General features: G+C 45.4%; 1 protein-coding gene across 1 annotated transcript in view; it reads left to right on the top strand.

Moving 5' to 3' along the window:
- PTGR1 (prostaglandin reductase 1) overlaps window positions 1-16264 on the top strand; it is a 41693-nt gene extending 25429 nt beyond the window's left edge. The window contains exons 3-10 of the mRNA XM_065406382.1: window positions 4315-4360; window positions 5344-5403; window positions 7237-7401; window positions 8273-8390; window positions 9982-10137; window positions 13026-13131; window positions 14355-14473; window positions 15501-16264. Of these exons, the coding sequence (XP_065262454.1) occupies window positions 4315-4360; window positions 5344-5403; window positions 7237-7401; window positions 8273-8390; window positions 9982-10137; window positions 13026-13131; window positions 14355-14473; window positions 15501-15611 (881 nt within the window). The 3' untranslated portion in view covers window positions 15612-16264. The remainder of the gene's footprint in view (window positions 1-4314; window positions 4361-5343; window positions 5404-7236; window positions 7402-8272; window positions 8391-9981; window positions 10138-13025; window positions 13132-14354; window positions 14474-15500) is intronic.

The following is a 16264-nucleotide window of genomic DNA, read 5'->3' as shown; positions in this document are numbered from 1 at the left end:
CGAGGCACTGCATTCCATCCTAGGTGCGGCCGCCACCACTACCCCACCACTGACCGTGGACTCTGAGGATGGGATATTGTCGACGGCCGGTTCCTCGGACATGTTAGCGGACGGGGAAGATGAGGAAGGAGATGAGGAGGACGAGGCAGTCGACAGCGCTTACAACGCTGATTTCCCCGACAGCCAGGATCTCTTCATCACCCTTACAGAGATCCCCTACCAACCGTCCCCAGGCGTTAACCCGGACACAGAATCAGGGGAAGGATCAGTCAGTAAGTGTTTTAAACATGTAAACATTTATTTTTAACAGAACAGGAATATTAACAATATTAACAATGGCTTTTTCATGATTAGTTTGCCCTAGGCGCTTAACGTTTCAGTCCTTGGCAGTGCAACTACTGAAAAAAAATCTAACAATGTCCAGTTTAGCATGATTGTTTTGCCCTAGGCGCTCTACTGTTTAGTCCCTGCCAGTGCAGCTACAGTAAAATCCAGTCTATATGTCCGGGGATAGAGCAGAAATCCTCCTGGGACATCTCCACGAAGCTCTCCTGGAGGTAATTGGAAAGCCTTTGCATCAGGTTCCTGGGGAGAGCGGCCTTATTGGGTCCTCCGTGGTAGGAAACGTTTCCGCGCCAGGAGACAATCAAGTACTCGGGTATCATTGCCTTGCATAGCATGGCGGCATACGGCCCTGGTCTTTGCAGGCTTTCCCAAAGCATCCTTTCTTTCTCGGTCTCTGAAATCCTCATCAGAGTGATGTCGCTCATGGTGACCTGCTTTGAATTAGGTAGGGGAATGTTAGTATTGGGAGTGATTGCCTGTTCCTTTACAGAACTGTAACCGGCGGTTTACAGCCACGCAGTGGAGGCGGCAGAGGGGCAGCATACAGGGATCTTTCCCTGGGACAGCCGCGAGGGGGTGGGACAGGGGCAGAGTTCATGCTTGCCGGATTGCTGGCAGCAGGGACTGGCATTGCTTTGAACGTGAAAGGAGGCCAGTGCTATTATTAAAGTTTTAAGCAGCCACAAGTCTACGGCTTACCATGTCAGCCTGTTACCCAAATTCCGCTGTCCTGTCCCGCTTGTCTGATCTGCACTGCAAGACCCCAGGCACTGAATGCGAAGGCCGAAAATTCGACCTTGTCCTGAGTGCGCATGTGATAGGTGCTGTGCATGGTCTTGTTCACAGAGAAAGACTATGTTCTTTGTTCAACCAAAAATTTATCTTTCTGAGGAATTCACTCCCTTTTTCCCATCCCACAGCTGCGACTGTCTCCCGAACTACCCTGGCATCACACTCCCAGAGACTAGCGCAGATTAGGCGTAGGAAGAAGAGGACACGGGGGGACATGTTCTCGGAACTTATGGGCTGCTCCCGAGCCCAGGCAGCCCAGCAGACCCAGTGGAGGGAGAACTTGTCCCAAATGCACCGATCACACATGGAACGGGAGGAGAGGTGGCGGCAGGAAGACCAGCAGGCGACTCAAACGCTGCTTGGACTAATGAGGGAGCAAACGGACACGCTCCGGCGCCTTGTGGATGTTCTGCAGGACCGGAGGCAGGAGGACAGAGCCCCGCTGCAGTCTATCTCTAACCGCCCTCCCCCGCCACAAAGTCCCATACCCCCCTCACCCAAAATCCCAAGAAGGAGGGGCGGCAGAGTCCGTGAAAACTCTCACTCCACCCCTGCAGACTGCTCAAGTACCAGAAGGCTCTCATTCCCAAAAATTTGATAAGTCCTTTCCTTCCCGCCTCACCCAAGCCCCCGTCCCAGTTTCATCCCCCAGTTTCATGTGTAGTTGCTAATAAAAAATACGTTTCTGTTAATTACTGTTTCCATCATGTTCTTTTACAGGAGAGTCTGTTTGAAGGGGGGGAAGGGGGTTGGTAATTGGACAGGACAGTCACCTTTACCAGGGTACAGACGCGGGGGCAGGTTCAGCAGCAGGGCACACACACATTGCATTCACTAGTTACCCTGCTCAGTCTGGGAGGTGGTTTTCATGTTCTGTGTGTGTGGGGGGGGCTATGTGACTTTGTGGCGGGGGAGGGCGGTTAGAGATCTTATGCAGCAGTCCTTATCCTGGATCACAGAGCCACGCAGCAGGGGATCTGTAACCGTCCTCCCCCTGCCACAAAGTCACATAGCCCCCACACACAGAGTCCCGAACAGAAGGGGTGGCAGGCTCCGTTGAAACAACCAGTCCACCAGTGCGGAGCCTGTCATTCCTGGAGTTTAGAAGCGTCCTTTGCATCACTACATTACACCCGCTCCCCACCACAGTCTGCGTCCCAGGTTCAACACTTTCCCGCGAAAACAGTAATAAAGAAAACGGTGTTCATTAACAAATTTCAAGTGATTTTATTTTTAAACGTGTGTTGGAAGGGGGGGAACGGGGGGAACGGGGTATGTAACTGGAGAGGATAGTGAACATTTACTGGGTAAAGAAACGGGGGCAGGTTCAGCTTCTCTGTAAACAAACTTAATAGTCACAGGTTACCCTGCTCACTCAGGAACCTAGCTTTCAAAGCCTCCCGGATGCACAGCGCATCCCGCTGGGCTCTTCTAATCGCCCGGCTGTCTGGCTGGGCGTAATCAGCAGCCAGGCTATTTGCCTCAACCTCCCACCCCGCCATAAAGGTCTCCCCCTTGCTCTCACACAGATTGTGGAGCACACAGCAAGCTGCAATAACAATGGGGATATTGGTTTCGCTGAGATCAGAGCGAGTCAGTAAGCTTCTCCATCTCCCCTTGAGACGTCCAAAAGCACACTCCACCACCATTCTGCACTTGCTCAGCCGGTAGTTAAAGAGTTCTTTTTCACTGTCCAGGGCGCCTGTATAGGGCTTCATGAGCCAGGGCATTAGCGGGTAGGCTGGGTCCCCGAGGATGACTATAGGCATCTCCATATCCCCAAGAGTTATTTTGTGGTCCGGGAAGTAAATACCTTCCTGCAGCCGTCTAAACAGACCAGAGTTCCTGAAAACACGAGCGTCATGAACCTTGCCCGGCCATCCGACATTGATGTTTGTAAAACGTCCCCTATGGTCCACCAGTGCTTGCAGCATCATTGAAAAGTAGCCCTTTCGGTTAATGTACTGGCTGGCCTGGTAGTCCGGTCCCAGGATAGGGATGTGAGTTCCATCTATAGCCCCACCGCAGTTTGGGAATCCCATCGCGGCGAAGCCATCTATGATGACCTCCACATTTCCCAGGGTCACTACCTTTGAGAGCAGTAGCTCAACGATTGCGTTGGCTACTTGCATCACAACAACCCCCACGGTAGATTTGCCCACGCCAAAGTGGTTCGCGACTGACCGGTAGCTGTCCGGCGTTGCAAGCTTCCAGAGGGCTATGGCCACTCGCTTCTGGACAGTCAGGGCTGCTCGCATCCGGGTGTCCTTGCGCTTCAGGGCAGGGGACAGCAACTCACAAAGTTCAAGGAAAGTTCCCTTCCGCATGCGAAAGTTTCGCAGCCACTGTGATTCATCCCAGACCTGCAGCACTATGCGGTCCCACCAGTCCGTGCTTGTTTCCTGGGCCCAGAATCGCCGTTCCACAACATCAACATGACCCATTGCCACCATGATGTCCTCGGCGCGGGGTCCCGTGCTTTGTGACAGGTCTGTGCCACTCTCAGACTTCAGGTCCTCACCGCGCTGCCGTAGCCTCCTCGCCCGATTTCTCAGCATCTGCCTCTGGGAAAGGTGGACGATAAGGTGCGAGGTGTTGACAACGGCCATAACTGCAGCGATGGTCGCAGCGGGATCCATGCTCGCAGTGCTGTAGCGTCCGCGCTGTCACTGACCAGAAAAGTGCGCGAACTGATTTCCCGCCGGCACTTTCAGGGAGGGAGGGCGGGAGTGACTGTTGGATGACGACAGTTACCCAAAACCACCCTCGACACATTTTTTTCCCCAGAAGGCATTGGGGGCTCGACCCAGAATTCCAATGGGCAGCGGGGACTGCGGGAACTGTGGGATAGCTGCCCACAGTGCACCGCTTCCAATGTCGACGCTTGCCCCGTTAGTGTGGACTCACAAAGTCGAATTACTGTCCTTAGTGTGGACACACACGTTCGACTTTGTAATATCGATTCCACATATTCGATTTAAGTAAAATCGAACTACTCTCATAGTGTAGACATACCCTTAGACAAAGCCTAGAAACTTGATTTGATCTCTGTCACTTTCGCTTAGCAGCTCTGAAGGGAATCCAGAGCACTCTGCCATAGGTCAGTGCACTGTCTTGTAACATTTGATATTTACTTACTGTAGGTCCTAATGTAACCGCTAATCCTTTTTATTGCAGATGTGCTGTTTGAATCTGTGTTTCTCAGTGTTGATCCTTACATGAGGTACGCTTTTCTTTCTTCCTTTTTAGATTAGTTTACTACTTTGAATTGCTACTTTGAATCCTAAAAGCAGTGCTTATTCAGAGCATCTGGCTTTCCATGGTCCTCTCAGGGGCTACCTGCCCTATAGAAACACCAGAGCCCCACCTATGTCTTCACCAACGTCTACGCTGTAGCAACGACCACATTGGTGGACCTGGTTATTACAGCACAGTATCCTCCCCACTTCCACAGCATAAGGCTAAAGCGCAGCTCAGTCATGCAGAGTAGACCGGACTGAACTGTGCAATAACTATACTACAGCCATAGAATTTCACTGGGCTTTACTGGATTTTAATGGACCGTTTGGGAATTCGGGTGAAATGCAGTTCTGTTCATCTATGCGGCAAGTCCTAATTATTATTATTACTATTTATATTCCAACAGAACCTAGTGGCTTCAACTGAGCTCAAGGCTCCACTCCGCTAGGTGCTGTGTCTACACTCAGCAAGAGACACTCCCTGCCCTGAAGAGTTTAGTCTAAATACATAGAGAAGGGGCATGAGAATGGAAGTGTTATTATCTCCATTTTATAGATGGGGAACTGAGGCACAGAGAGATTAAAGTCACAAAGGAAGTTTATGGTAGAGCCAGGAATTAAACCCAGTTCTTCTGAGTCCCTGACCCGTGCCTTATCGTGAAGGTACTAGCTGTGTTCTCTAATTGTAACTGTAACCTCGTAATGGCAGGGGATTAGCATTTTGTAATAAGTTATCCCAGCACGGTAGTTGATCAAGGGGCATCTCCACTCATGAGCGGTTGGCTAGGAACAATATTTTATTTTTGTTAACATGAGAATGTAACTCTCTCTCTGTCTCTCTGCAGATATCTGGCATAGTCAGCAGTGAGAACCTCCGTGCACTGTGTCTTAATCAGAAAATGGACAATAATCTGTAGTGACTATTTTGCACTTAATTAAGGCTCTATCTCCATTTTGTGTGTTTCAGACCTTATAGTAGGAGATACATGAAAGAGGGAGACATAATGATAGGCAGCCAAGTTGCTAGGTAAGGTCTTCATTAGTTGCTTGATGTCTTTTTTCCTAACTCACTATCATCTTTCCATACAGGAGACTCAAAGCACTAGAGAAGGTACAATGTCACTTATAAGAGATGGTTGCATGCAGCTTATATTACTTTCTGTTAGCCAATGCAGCACATTAATAGGTATTATGTGCACGATACTAATATACCATACATTATATACATAAAGTTATATAATACATATGTTAACTGTATGCCTTATGGTCTCCCCACGATTCTGTTCACCCATGTCTGTTCACCAAGTATCTCACAACACTGTGACTCTGAAGTCAGCAAATTGGCATTAGAAAAGCTGTCAAAGACAAGATACATAAATGGTTTGTCCTAGCAGAGGTTGGGATGTACCTCTATTTCCAACTTGTTTGGAATGTGCTATCCAAAAGAGAGAGAAGGAAAGGTTCAGAAAAATAAGTTAAGGAACTGGTGGGTTAGATCTTAGATGATGTATAAGGTGCTTTTTAACTTGTAATCAGCCATGATATAAATATGAGTGGTTTTGGGGGTGTATCATTGAGGCACACCTTCTGTGTAAGGAGAACATGCTGTGAGATCAGAATTGCTTCTGGGAAGGAGGGTACATATGTCTCCTTTTTGTATTGTGCTGTTTTGTCTTTAGACAGTAAATTTGTCTAAGTTTGGTTATTTGGTGTCTCAAACATTTTTCATTACGAACCACAACTGGCTACATCTTTTAGTCAATACTTCTTTGTGTGGTCCCATATTTCTTGGCAACTACTTTCTTTATCAGTCTGTAACCCGTCAGAAAGCAAGTGCATCCTATGAAACCTGCCTTCTAGTACTACTTAGAGCTTGTTCGGAGGCCTTGAGACTACCCTTACTTGTGTTACTCACATGAGCAATGCCATTGAAGGGAGTTCTTACAAGACAGGGCAGGAAAGGCTAACATTGCACAAGTGGTCATATCCTGAGGTGTCATCTTGTATGCAGGACGTAATGTGCTGTATAATAACTGCTCACCCAGGAACGGTACAGTCAGCAATTCCAGCTGAGACTACTCTTCAGTCACCTTACTCCTTTTGCTGATAAGGCGTATGGCGACCTCACCATTGCCAAGGAATACTATAGAGTCTCCATCATCATCAGACTTCTTTGTGGTCCTGTGTGGGAAACCAGAGGTTGGGAGGAAATTTAAGCCCTAATCCTCTGAGCGAGAGGTCGGGTACCATCAATAGTTGTAACACTTCACTTGAAATGAGCTGAGGAATTCGCTGCGTCTGGTGCCAAAGGATCGTGTGCACCTTCTGCTGAATTTTGTTATTTTTGTTCGACTATCTTCATTATTAGAGTCCCAAACCGATACAGTTTTCAAGCTGTTCTTAAAGAGCCCTTCCTGTCCTACAAGAGGAGCAGCCTTTAGGAGGTGAAATGTCTTCAGCCTTTGAAAAGGGACCTGGTTTACTGAATAGGGAACTGCCTCTTCTGCTCTGCCCCTGTGAGATACCATTTCCCCAAACTTCCTCTCTCCTTCTGGTCAAGCTGCAGGGATCAACTCAGGATTCAAACCGAACTGGTGTTTCAGTCAGGGTTTTGGCTTGGGATCCTCCCTAACATATTAGGAGCATAAGTCTGATCCAGTATGGTAATTCCTATGGCCATGTACCAGCTGTTTCAGAAAAAGGTGCAGGAAATGTGCAGTGTAGCTAGTTTTTTGTGTTCACCTGCCTAAAGGGAGCATTTCCTCCTAATTCTCACACAGCCCCAAGCCCTATGTAAATATTTAGCAAAGCTAGGGAGAAGGAGCTGTTTGTAAAGTGTGGCTTTCGTTTGTCTTCTCAGAGTTGTGGAAAGCAAGAATCCCACCTACCCAGTAGGGACCTATGTTGTGGCTAATTCAGGCTGGACAACTCACTTCATCTCTGATGGGAAAGATCTACGGCTGCTTCCTCCTTGGCCAGAAAAGATCCCCAGATCTTTGGCTCTTGGGACAATTGGCATGCCAGGGTAAGTCATAGCACAGGCTATATAAAGACTAACCAAACTTCGCTGCATTGAGATTTCCAGCCATCTGTGTGCAGGCTCTACCACGCCACACTTGAGCCTAATCAGTGCATGCTCTGAGAGGCTCTTGCCACTGAAGAGGGACTGAATTTTGACCCATCCTGTGTGTGCGAGGCTTATAGCTCTATGTCTCCATTTGGAGCCTCTTTTCCCCCTACTTGGAGACCGCACAGTTGCTTCTTGGCCATATGGGATGGGGACAGAGTATTGTGCTGGAATTAAAAAGCAGACCAAAGGCCCAGTCCAACAGACATTAGAGTTGATGGAAGGACTCCTTTTGATTTCAGTGGTAACTAGCTAGGGCTCATAAAATACTGATCTTGCTCTGCTGATTTCTCTGTATTTCCAGAGTTTGCACAAAGATGGAAACATGCAGCTGTAAAATTCTACAGTCATATAGCAGCATCAAAAGCACATCAATACCTGTTGAACAGAGCTACTGTTCATGGTAACCCTGCCCTAAATACAGAAGAAATTCCATTCCACTCATGCTTTCTCTTGCCTAGTTCCTCCTAACTTGCTTCTTTTCTTACCTCTATATTTGTAGGACAAGCCACATGGAAAGCTTGCAACTTGCTATTTGTGATCTGGGCAGAACAGAAGCTTCTTAACATTTATTTTAAAAATGGGCAAGATGTGTAGCTTTCCACATTCAAATAGTTTGAATGGATTTTGTACACCTTATAAATAATTCCGAGCACTTCATATAGAATCTCTAGTGGGATGAGATATCCCCTCCCCTGGACAGCTACATGAAGCATGACCCGACTTTGTGTTTGTAATGTCTCCACTGAACATTTCCTTTCTCTTTCAGCCTCACTGCATACTTCGGCCTATTTGAGATCTGCAAGATTAGAGCAGGAGACACCGTGCTGGTTACTGCAGCAGCTGGAGCTGTGGGTTCAGTGGTGGGGCAGATTGCTAAAATTGGAGTGAGTGGCTTGAATTGATCATATGAACACCATAGACTGTCAAGCTAAGGAGAGGAGTGGAGGGATTTGAGTGCGTAGGAGGAAGGGGGACAAAGCATCTCTTAGATGGGACTTGCTCCAAGATCAGTTGTTTAACTATAATAATAATAATAATAATAAAAAAAAAACAACTCTGGCAAGGCACTTTTAGTAGGAGAATTAAATTAAAATGATGCAGTTGTTTCCAATTACTATTGCTCCTGGGGACTGCTAGCCCCACCCTGTGAAGTCTCACTCAGTTGAGAAGCCCCATTGCCTCCATGTGACTAGGGCTAGGCCTGGAAAGAGCATCAAGCTATTGACCCCAGGAGCATAGGTAACAGTTTGCAATGTGTATATGTCACTGATCTGTTCTCCCTGTCAATAGTGTCCCCATAATCCGCTAAAGCACACAGGCTTACTGCAAGAACCAGGATCACAGATGCAGTTAGCTATGCGTATCTAGCAGTGTGGTAGTGAACAGCCAGATGAGAAACATAGTATTGCCCCCAGGGAATAAATAAAATATGCCATGACCAATTCCTGCCTGCATTTATCATTCAGCTGGTGCAAACCTTGCAACCAGCACTCTCCTTAGTCAGTGATACAGCACGTGCTTTCCTCATACATATTGCCACTACTCCACAAGTAAGTCTTCACCTGTCAGCACCATACAATATATGTACCTTACAGCAGTAGTTCTCAACCAGGGGCTGGGGCCCCCGGGGTGGCCGTGAATAGGTTATAGGGGGCCGCCAAGAGGGCCAGTATTAGACTCACTGGGGCCCAGGGCAGAAAGCCAAAGCCCCACGATGCAGGGCTGAAGCCTGGGACCCCCCTGAAGCCAAAGCCTGAGCAACTTAATTTTGCATGGTCCCCTGTGGTGTGGAGCTCTGAGCAATTGCCCTGCTTTGCTAACCCATAACACGGCCCTAGCTTTTGTATGCAAAAAACAGTTGTGGCACAGGTGGGCCATGGAGTTTTTATAGCATGTTTGTGGGGGGGCCTCCGAAAGAAAAAGGTTGAGAACCCCTGCCTTACAGGAGATTAAAATGTGGGGGGAGGAGGGAAGGGAGGAGTGTACACACACTTTTAGAAACATTTTTCTGTCTCTGTCAATAACACAAAGAGAAATGGTCTGAAATGTGACTGTTAAGTGGTTTGTATCATACGTCATATATTTAACCCCTTCAGTGATGGATCCTTGAAAATGACACTCTTGAAATTGTATTTGGTATCTTCCTTGTTTGGGTCCCCGTAGCTAAAGCACTAAAATCTAGGACAGAGGCTAACTGAACACCTATAAAATACCTTAGTGTAGAGTTCAAAGTCTCATGTCGCTTGTTGACTACTTTCTGTGCAGGGCAAAGAGAAGCAGGGGAGATCAGCTTTCACAGGCCGACTCAAGGCTGTGGGAGCTGGGGAACCTGCAGCATTCCAAAGCTGTGCAGGGCAGGGAAAGGCAAGGGAGAGTTGCAGGCTCTGCTGCCTGGTGGCATGTAGCATCTCATTTGCATCTTGTATTTTATTCTGAAACCACCTCTGAGTTAAGACACATTTTCTTTTCCTCCAGGGTTGCAAAGTGGTTGGCTGCGCTGGCTCAGATAAAAAGGTTGCTTATCTGAAACAGATTGGCTTTGATGAAGCCTTTAACTATAAGACTGTAGGATCCTTGGAAGAAGCACTGAAGAAGGCCTCACCCGATGGCTACGACTGCTACTTTGATAACGTGAGTTCAAACTGGGGTTGGCAAGAGTGCAGTTTGTTGCAAATGTTCACTTCTTTCTGCTGTGCACGTGCCCATGGAATGTTGTGGCCTAGTCCTGTGAGAAATAGCCCCCTGAGAGAATGTCCGGGCTTACGCTCTCTTTCAGTTTTCCCTTTCAAATTCCTCTTTTGCTAGCGAAAACTGCTGGCCTGTGTTTTCATGGAATTCTGAAGTTCCAGTTCAGGAGCATTGGAAAGGAGGAATAACGATGAAACAGGGAGCTGGTTTGCCCAATTGTTCTTGCTTTCCCTGGGGGAAAGGGAGAGGAAAGTTGTATTTTGGTTATATGTAAAATGAATCTAAGGTGGCTTGTCAGTGTCAGGTCTGAGGGGTTCTGAGAGTGGAAGGATGGTCATGTATTTAAGACACTCGAATGTGACTTGGTAGATCTAGGTTCAGATCTAGGTGTGACAATGGGCAAATTACTTGATCTCTTCGTGCCTCAGTTCTCCATCTATACAATGGGGATAATAGCACTGTTTTTATTCTGCTCTTTGTCTCTCTTTTCTGTTTTAGATTGTAAGCTTTTGAGGGCAGGGACTGTCTCTCTATGTCTGCACGGTACCTGGCACAATGATCTAATTTGCAGCACTGGAATATAAAATAATACTAATAGGGCAAGCTCATTATAATCAAAATACCCCTTGTTTTACTGTAGAAACTGTGTAAAACGAAAAACATGTAACTAATAGTTTAAAACAACTCCCCCACTGCCAGCTGGCTCAGGAAGGCCAGCATGACTCTCTCTCTTCACCACCACTTCTCCCCTCAGCCTCTGCAAAGGCAGTGGGAACAGCAGCACAACACCGCTATTCTTAAGCCAGCAGGCGGGTCCAACTTTTTCCCCAGAAAGATCAAAGCAGTCAAGGAATCCCTGGCAAACCATTGGCCTTGATGATGAGAGTTCTTGCTTATTTAATCTTCCCTCCTGCCCCAATTTGGCAGCCCTCAACGTTTTCAGGGGAAATGGTTCAACAGTTACCATCACAATGCCTCCCCCCCCCACACTCTCCTGCCCCAGCAACATGGAAAAGTCCCAAAATGTCAGTAATTACAGATTTAAAAAAAACCCTCTGATCTTCGTAGGTTTTCTTGACAAGCACACACCCTTATTCATAAGGTGTGGCTTCATCATGGAAGACACTTACAAAAGTCACCCTGGGCTAGATGATCAGCTGATGTAAATTGATGTAGGTGCATTCCATTCAATGGTGCTCCACTGACTTTCAGCAGCAAAGGACCTGTCTACCTAGGTGTGATAGAGCCCTTGACACACTGTCTTGGGTGGCAGGTCAGGAAAATAGCCATCAGTACCATGACTACATCAACCATGTTTCAATTCTAGCTGTTCAGCCTCATCTAGGATTTAAAGATGTGGTGTTAGACTGCATGAGCTAGACTGATTTCACGCAATGTAATAATACCTTCAAAAGCTCTAGTCAAGGCAAGTTGTTCTTTAGTAGATCCAAACTGGTTAAGTTAAAGCCTAGGCTCCCATCTGACATGATCTCACATCACACCTTTAAATCCCTGTCTCCGGTGCCCTGCAGATGTTGGGGTGAGCATTTGGAAAAGTAGCCTTCCTATAGACAGTGTTTTAATGAAAGTCAATAGCTGAGAGCATATATGTGGGGAGGGTGGTAAGGATGAAAGAAACACAGAAGTTGTTTAGTGTTAATACTCTCCTAAAATGCTGAGGCATGCCCTTTGGGAATAGCTTGGCTCTGGAGCAGGATTTACAACCTTTTCCCAGAAGCGGGCTGACATCAGCACAGCTGGTGCACAAATAAAACAACAACAACAAAATCTCCACTTAGAAACACAGGGAAAAATATTCAATATTTTGCCAAGCAAATGGAAAAAGCATGTTGCCAGTGAAGCTTTGTCAAGCTGAGGAGAGGATGTTACAAAATACTTCTCGCACAGACTCCTATGAGAAAGCTGTGGAACAATAGCTTACTACTGTTTGTCTACCCATTTAAATAATTAGCACTCCTGCATCAGGCAGGCCATTTGGAAGATCTGATCATTCCAGTGCTGGAGTCCTCCTAATGGGATATACTGTAAATATAAATACTGTCAGCAGAAATTCTTGCTTGGTATTCTGGTGCTATTTTCAAGATCCTGCCCAGTCTCTCTCTTAGCACTTATGGTCTTCCAAGCCCCCTTTGTGCCTGCACTCTTCCAGCTCCTTATACCTCCATCAAAGCCTTCATCTTGTCCACTCCCCTTTTCACATTCTCCCTAGATCAGCTGCTTCCCCCCCCCACACACACATACACCTTCCTAAAAAAACTCTACTTCTGGTTAGATTTCACCTGCTAACCATCCACCTCCTTCCTCATACCATGCCTCTATCTGTTTAACCTCACTTACCTTTCCAGGTTGATATTAAATTAGATCCAAGGTGTTCATCTTGCTGCTCTCAAACTCAATCTCTTCCCTGTCCTTTGTCTAATTTAGATGAACATTTCAGGGCAGGCACTATGTCCTCTTATGTGTTTTTAAAATGCTGTGTACAGCTGGGGCTATCTAAATAGGAAACGGCGTGCCAAGACGACCCTGACCCTCAGTCTTGATATTATGGGACTGACACATAACATATAGCAGAGATGGACCCAGAGCCGTGCTTCTGAGTCAAACACTTCCAAATAAGGGCCCTCTCCTACAAGCACTTAAGCTTATGAGTAACTTGACTCTAGTGACTAGCCCCTCAGTATATCTGCACTGCTCAATGGGGTAACTCACATGAGAAAAGTTATTTACATGCTTAAGTGTTTACAAGTTCAGCCCCTCAATGATCAATAGGGGTTTTATCTGTAACTTTATCTATGTTCTGACTACCTTAGGTGGGTGGAGAGTTTTCAAGTATTGTTCTGAATCAAATGAAGAAATTTGGGAGGATTGCTGTGTGCGGAGCCATCTCTGGATACAATGACACAGTGCCTCAGAAAGGTATGAGTCTTTTTGTCAGTTAGTTACTTTTTATGGTGGAAAAAATAATGAAGAAAGAGAACTTTCCTCTCTGAATTCTTTTAATGGTTTTTATGTTGCTTGTTTTTATGTTATGAAACAAACCCTCAAAATTAAAATATATATTTTGTGGAGCAAACGCATCCCCAATGCTGCATTTTTAGGACAAAGTTAATCACAATCATCTTGTATTCTGTGCCTCAAAAACAAAGCTGTATTTTCCCAGAATTAAAAAGCAAATAAACATTTAGTTCATGGCCCTTTCCCACCACGGAATGGTAAAGCTTCACAGACAAACAGCAAGGCTCATTGTAGTCAAAGCTTCGTCTGAGTAAACAAGGATGCCCCTCAAATGGGAGAACCCCTCACTTCAACAATTTATAACTGATCTTTGATATTTAACATTAAACAGTTCCAGATAGTTAAATCGCATTGCCCTGTTGTCCATCTACCAAGAGGAAGGGAGGGGAAAGAGTAGTGATGGGCAACAACCATAGAAATAAATTGTCCGAGAAGTGTAAATTACTAATTTTCAGCACAAGCAGTGACTGGACCTCTCATCTAAAATGCCAATAGCAGCAAGAAAGGAATCCCTTGCAGAGTACAACCAGAGAATGCACCATATAACAGACCTGGTGACAGTTGGTATATGTGATTTAAATGAGACTTTACTGCAGAGTGTCACTCTTGCACACCACTAGGGGGCAGTAGAAAATGATGAGCTGGTTTGTTTCAAGGATTCCAACTTTTTATCTTTAGGGTGTTATTTACCTAACAAATGTTTTTAAGTAAACATAAACAGCAATGGTAAAACAGCCTGATGCATGCTATTTCTGTAGCAAAGCGGATTACACAGTTCCATCATCTAGATGGAAAAGTTCTTTCCCTAGGGTTTTAGATGGTTTTACTTTTATGGTAGGATTTGCATTGGTAGTCAATTGAAGTCAGTATTGACTGTAGGTGAAAATCAGGTTAGGCATTTCTAACATTCCAGGTTCCTGGGTCAGTGCTCTACCCACTGGGCTATGGGTATGGGGGGGAGGTGGTCTGCACCACCACTGTGCAGGGCCCAATCTGGTCAAGAAGTGCAGCCTTGGGCTGACTAGCTTGGCTTTATCAGCATCTCAGCTTCTCCTTACTGCACATTGGTTTGGTTTTAAACAAAGTAATATTACCACAGTTTTGTCTATTACCATTTCCAACAGGACCTTATGTTCAGATCCCAATGATCTTCAAGGAGCTTTACATGGAAGGATTTATCGTCTCACGGTGGAATGACAGGCGTGAGGAGGCCCTGAAGATATTGTTAAGATGGGTTGTAGAGGTAAGAGGTGTGGCAGTTTCTCAGACTACAGTATGTGAACTTATACTGCTACTTCCCTCTTTACAAAAGACTGTCTACGCTAACACGAGCCAAGTCTGCTCTCATACACTGCTCTTCAACACCCAACATGTCCCTCTAGCGGGTGGTGTGTGTCAGCGTCAAACCATGCTGAACACAATACAGAAGAGAGGAATAGGGCATGCAGCAGACAAAACTATGCTTGGCCAAAACTGAAGGGGCAAGGTACCAAACTCAGCTCATCTCCACTGTAAGGTCAGTCAGCTGACGAGTGAGAAGGGGGCCTGGGATATCCCTAAATTTAAATGCAAATCTCTTAAGACCCATTTCAAAACTAGTCCAACTACCTTTTAACTCTGCCTTTTTTTGCCCCCTGCCAAATATTTAAAGTACTTGCTCTATTCCTTACCCCTCCACTTAAAGCATGGCCAATTCTTGTGCATTTTTTTTATTACCTCAGTTTGGTTGCAGAGAAAAGCTTGAAAATGTGAAACCTAAAGACAGCACTAAGCATCAAAGCACCCAACAGTTGTTGTGGGGCTTATCAGTTGGGTTGGCACTACTGCACTTACTAGGGGAGGAAGAGAAATCTTGTTTCTGGAGAGTTCTAATGCTCCACATCTGAAGACTTAGTTCTGTTAGACCTAGTGCAGTTAGCTTCTGCAAAAGTAACTGATGTTCCATAGAGAATTTGGCATCAGTCAGAGGAACAGTGGTAGATGGGCCACCAAAAGCAGCAACCATGTTTAAATCACTTTTGCTGAGCAGGATTGAATAGTGAGAGGTCACTAAAACAAATAATCTTACACTACAGACATTACCCTTTACTCTCAAAGGGTAAGCTCTTTAGCTGATGTAAACAGGTTCAGCTCCATTGACTTCAACAGAACTACCACAGTTCACATCAGCTGCTAGGAATGATATGAGTTGAAGGAATCTAGCTACAGTTTAGACCACCTGCACAGTAGAAGAAAATTGAGTAAAATTGTTGTTTTTTTTCTTTGCACAGGGGAAAATTAAGTGTGAAGAACATGTTACTGAAGGATTTGAAAAAATGCCAGCAGCTTTCATGGGACTGTTAAAGGGAGAAAACCTTGGAAAAGCAATAATAAAAGTGTAAAGGGCATGTGGTTCATTCCTTTAGGAAAGCCATACCAATAGCTTATCTGTCTTGTTGCCAAATGCTCAGCCACAACTTTTAATGGGCTAAAGTATACTCAAAATAGACAAGTCTCCAACTGGTTTGGGGAAAGTGATGCTTCCTCAAATAATGCAAAGCTACAACAAATTGTTGCTCCTGCAGCTAAGTGATTAATCCACTTTATCACTGCTATAATCAGTCCTCATTGATACATGTGATTCTGAGACTTACAAGAATACTCTAATTTCATGGGCATTTTGAAAAAAGCCAGCCAGGTAAACTGTCAGTGGAGCTATATGGCTTTATACTAACTGAGGATCTGACCTTATTTTTAAAAACAAGGAACCTTAACTGAGCTGCTTAAGAGCTTGATGTTATCTAAGGTCCATGCAGAGAGCAGAAGTCAACTGCAATCTTTTAAATAGCATCTGCTAAATAGTCATTAAAATAGATTTGTACTAGATCCCCTTAAAATGTAGATTTTATTCTGTAGCTAACATGTTTGTCAGTCACAGCAACATATAACCCAGCAGTAATCTGATTAAATAGTTTAGAGCTGTTCTAAGATGCTGTATGTTTATGCAAAGAAAAATAACCCATTAAAATCTTAATAAAATGGTTCTTATCTTGAC

The sequence above is a fragment of the Emys orbicularis genome, chromosome 6, assembly GCF_028017835.1.
Source record: "Emys orbicularis isolate rEmyOrb1 chromosome 6, rEmyOrb1.hap1, whole genome shotgun sequence".
Taxonomy (NCBI): Eukaryota; Metazoa; Chordata; order Testudines; family Emydidae; genus Emys; species Emys orbicularis.
This window is presented reverse-complemented; position numbering and strand designations above follow the sequence as displayed.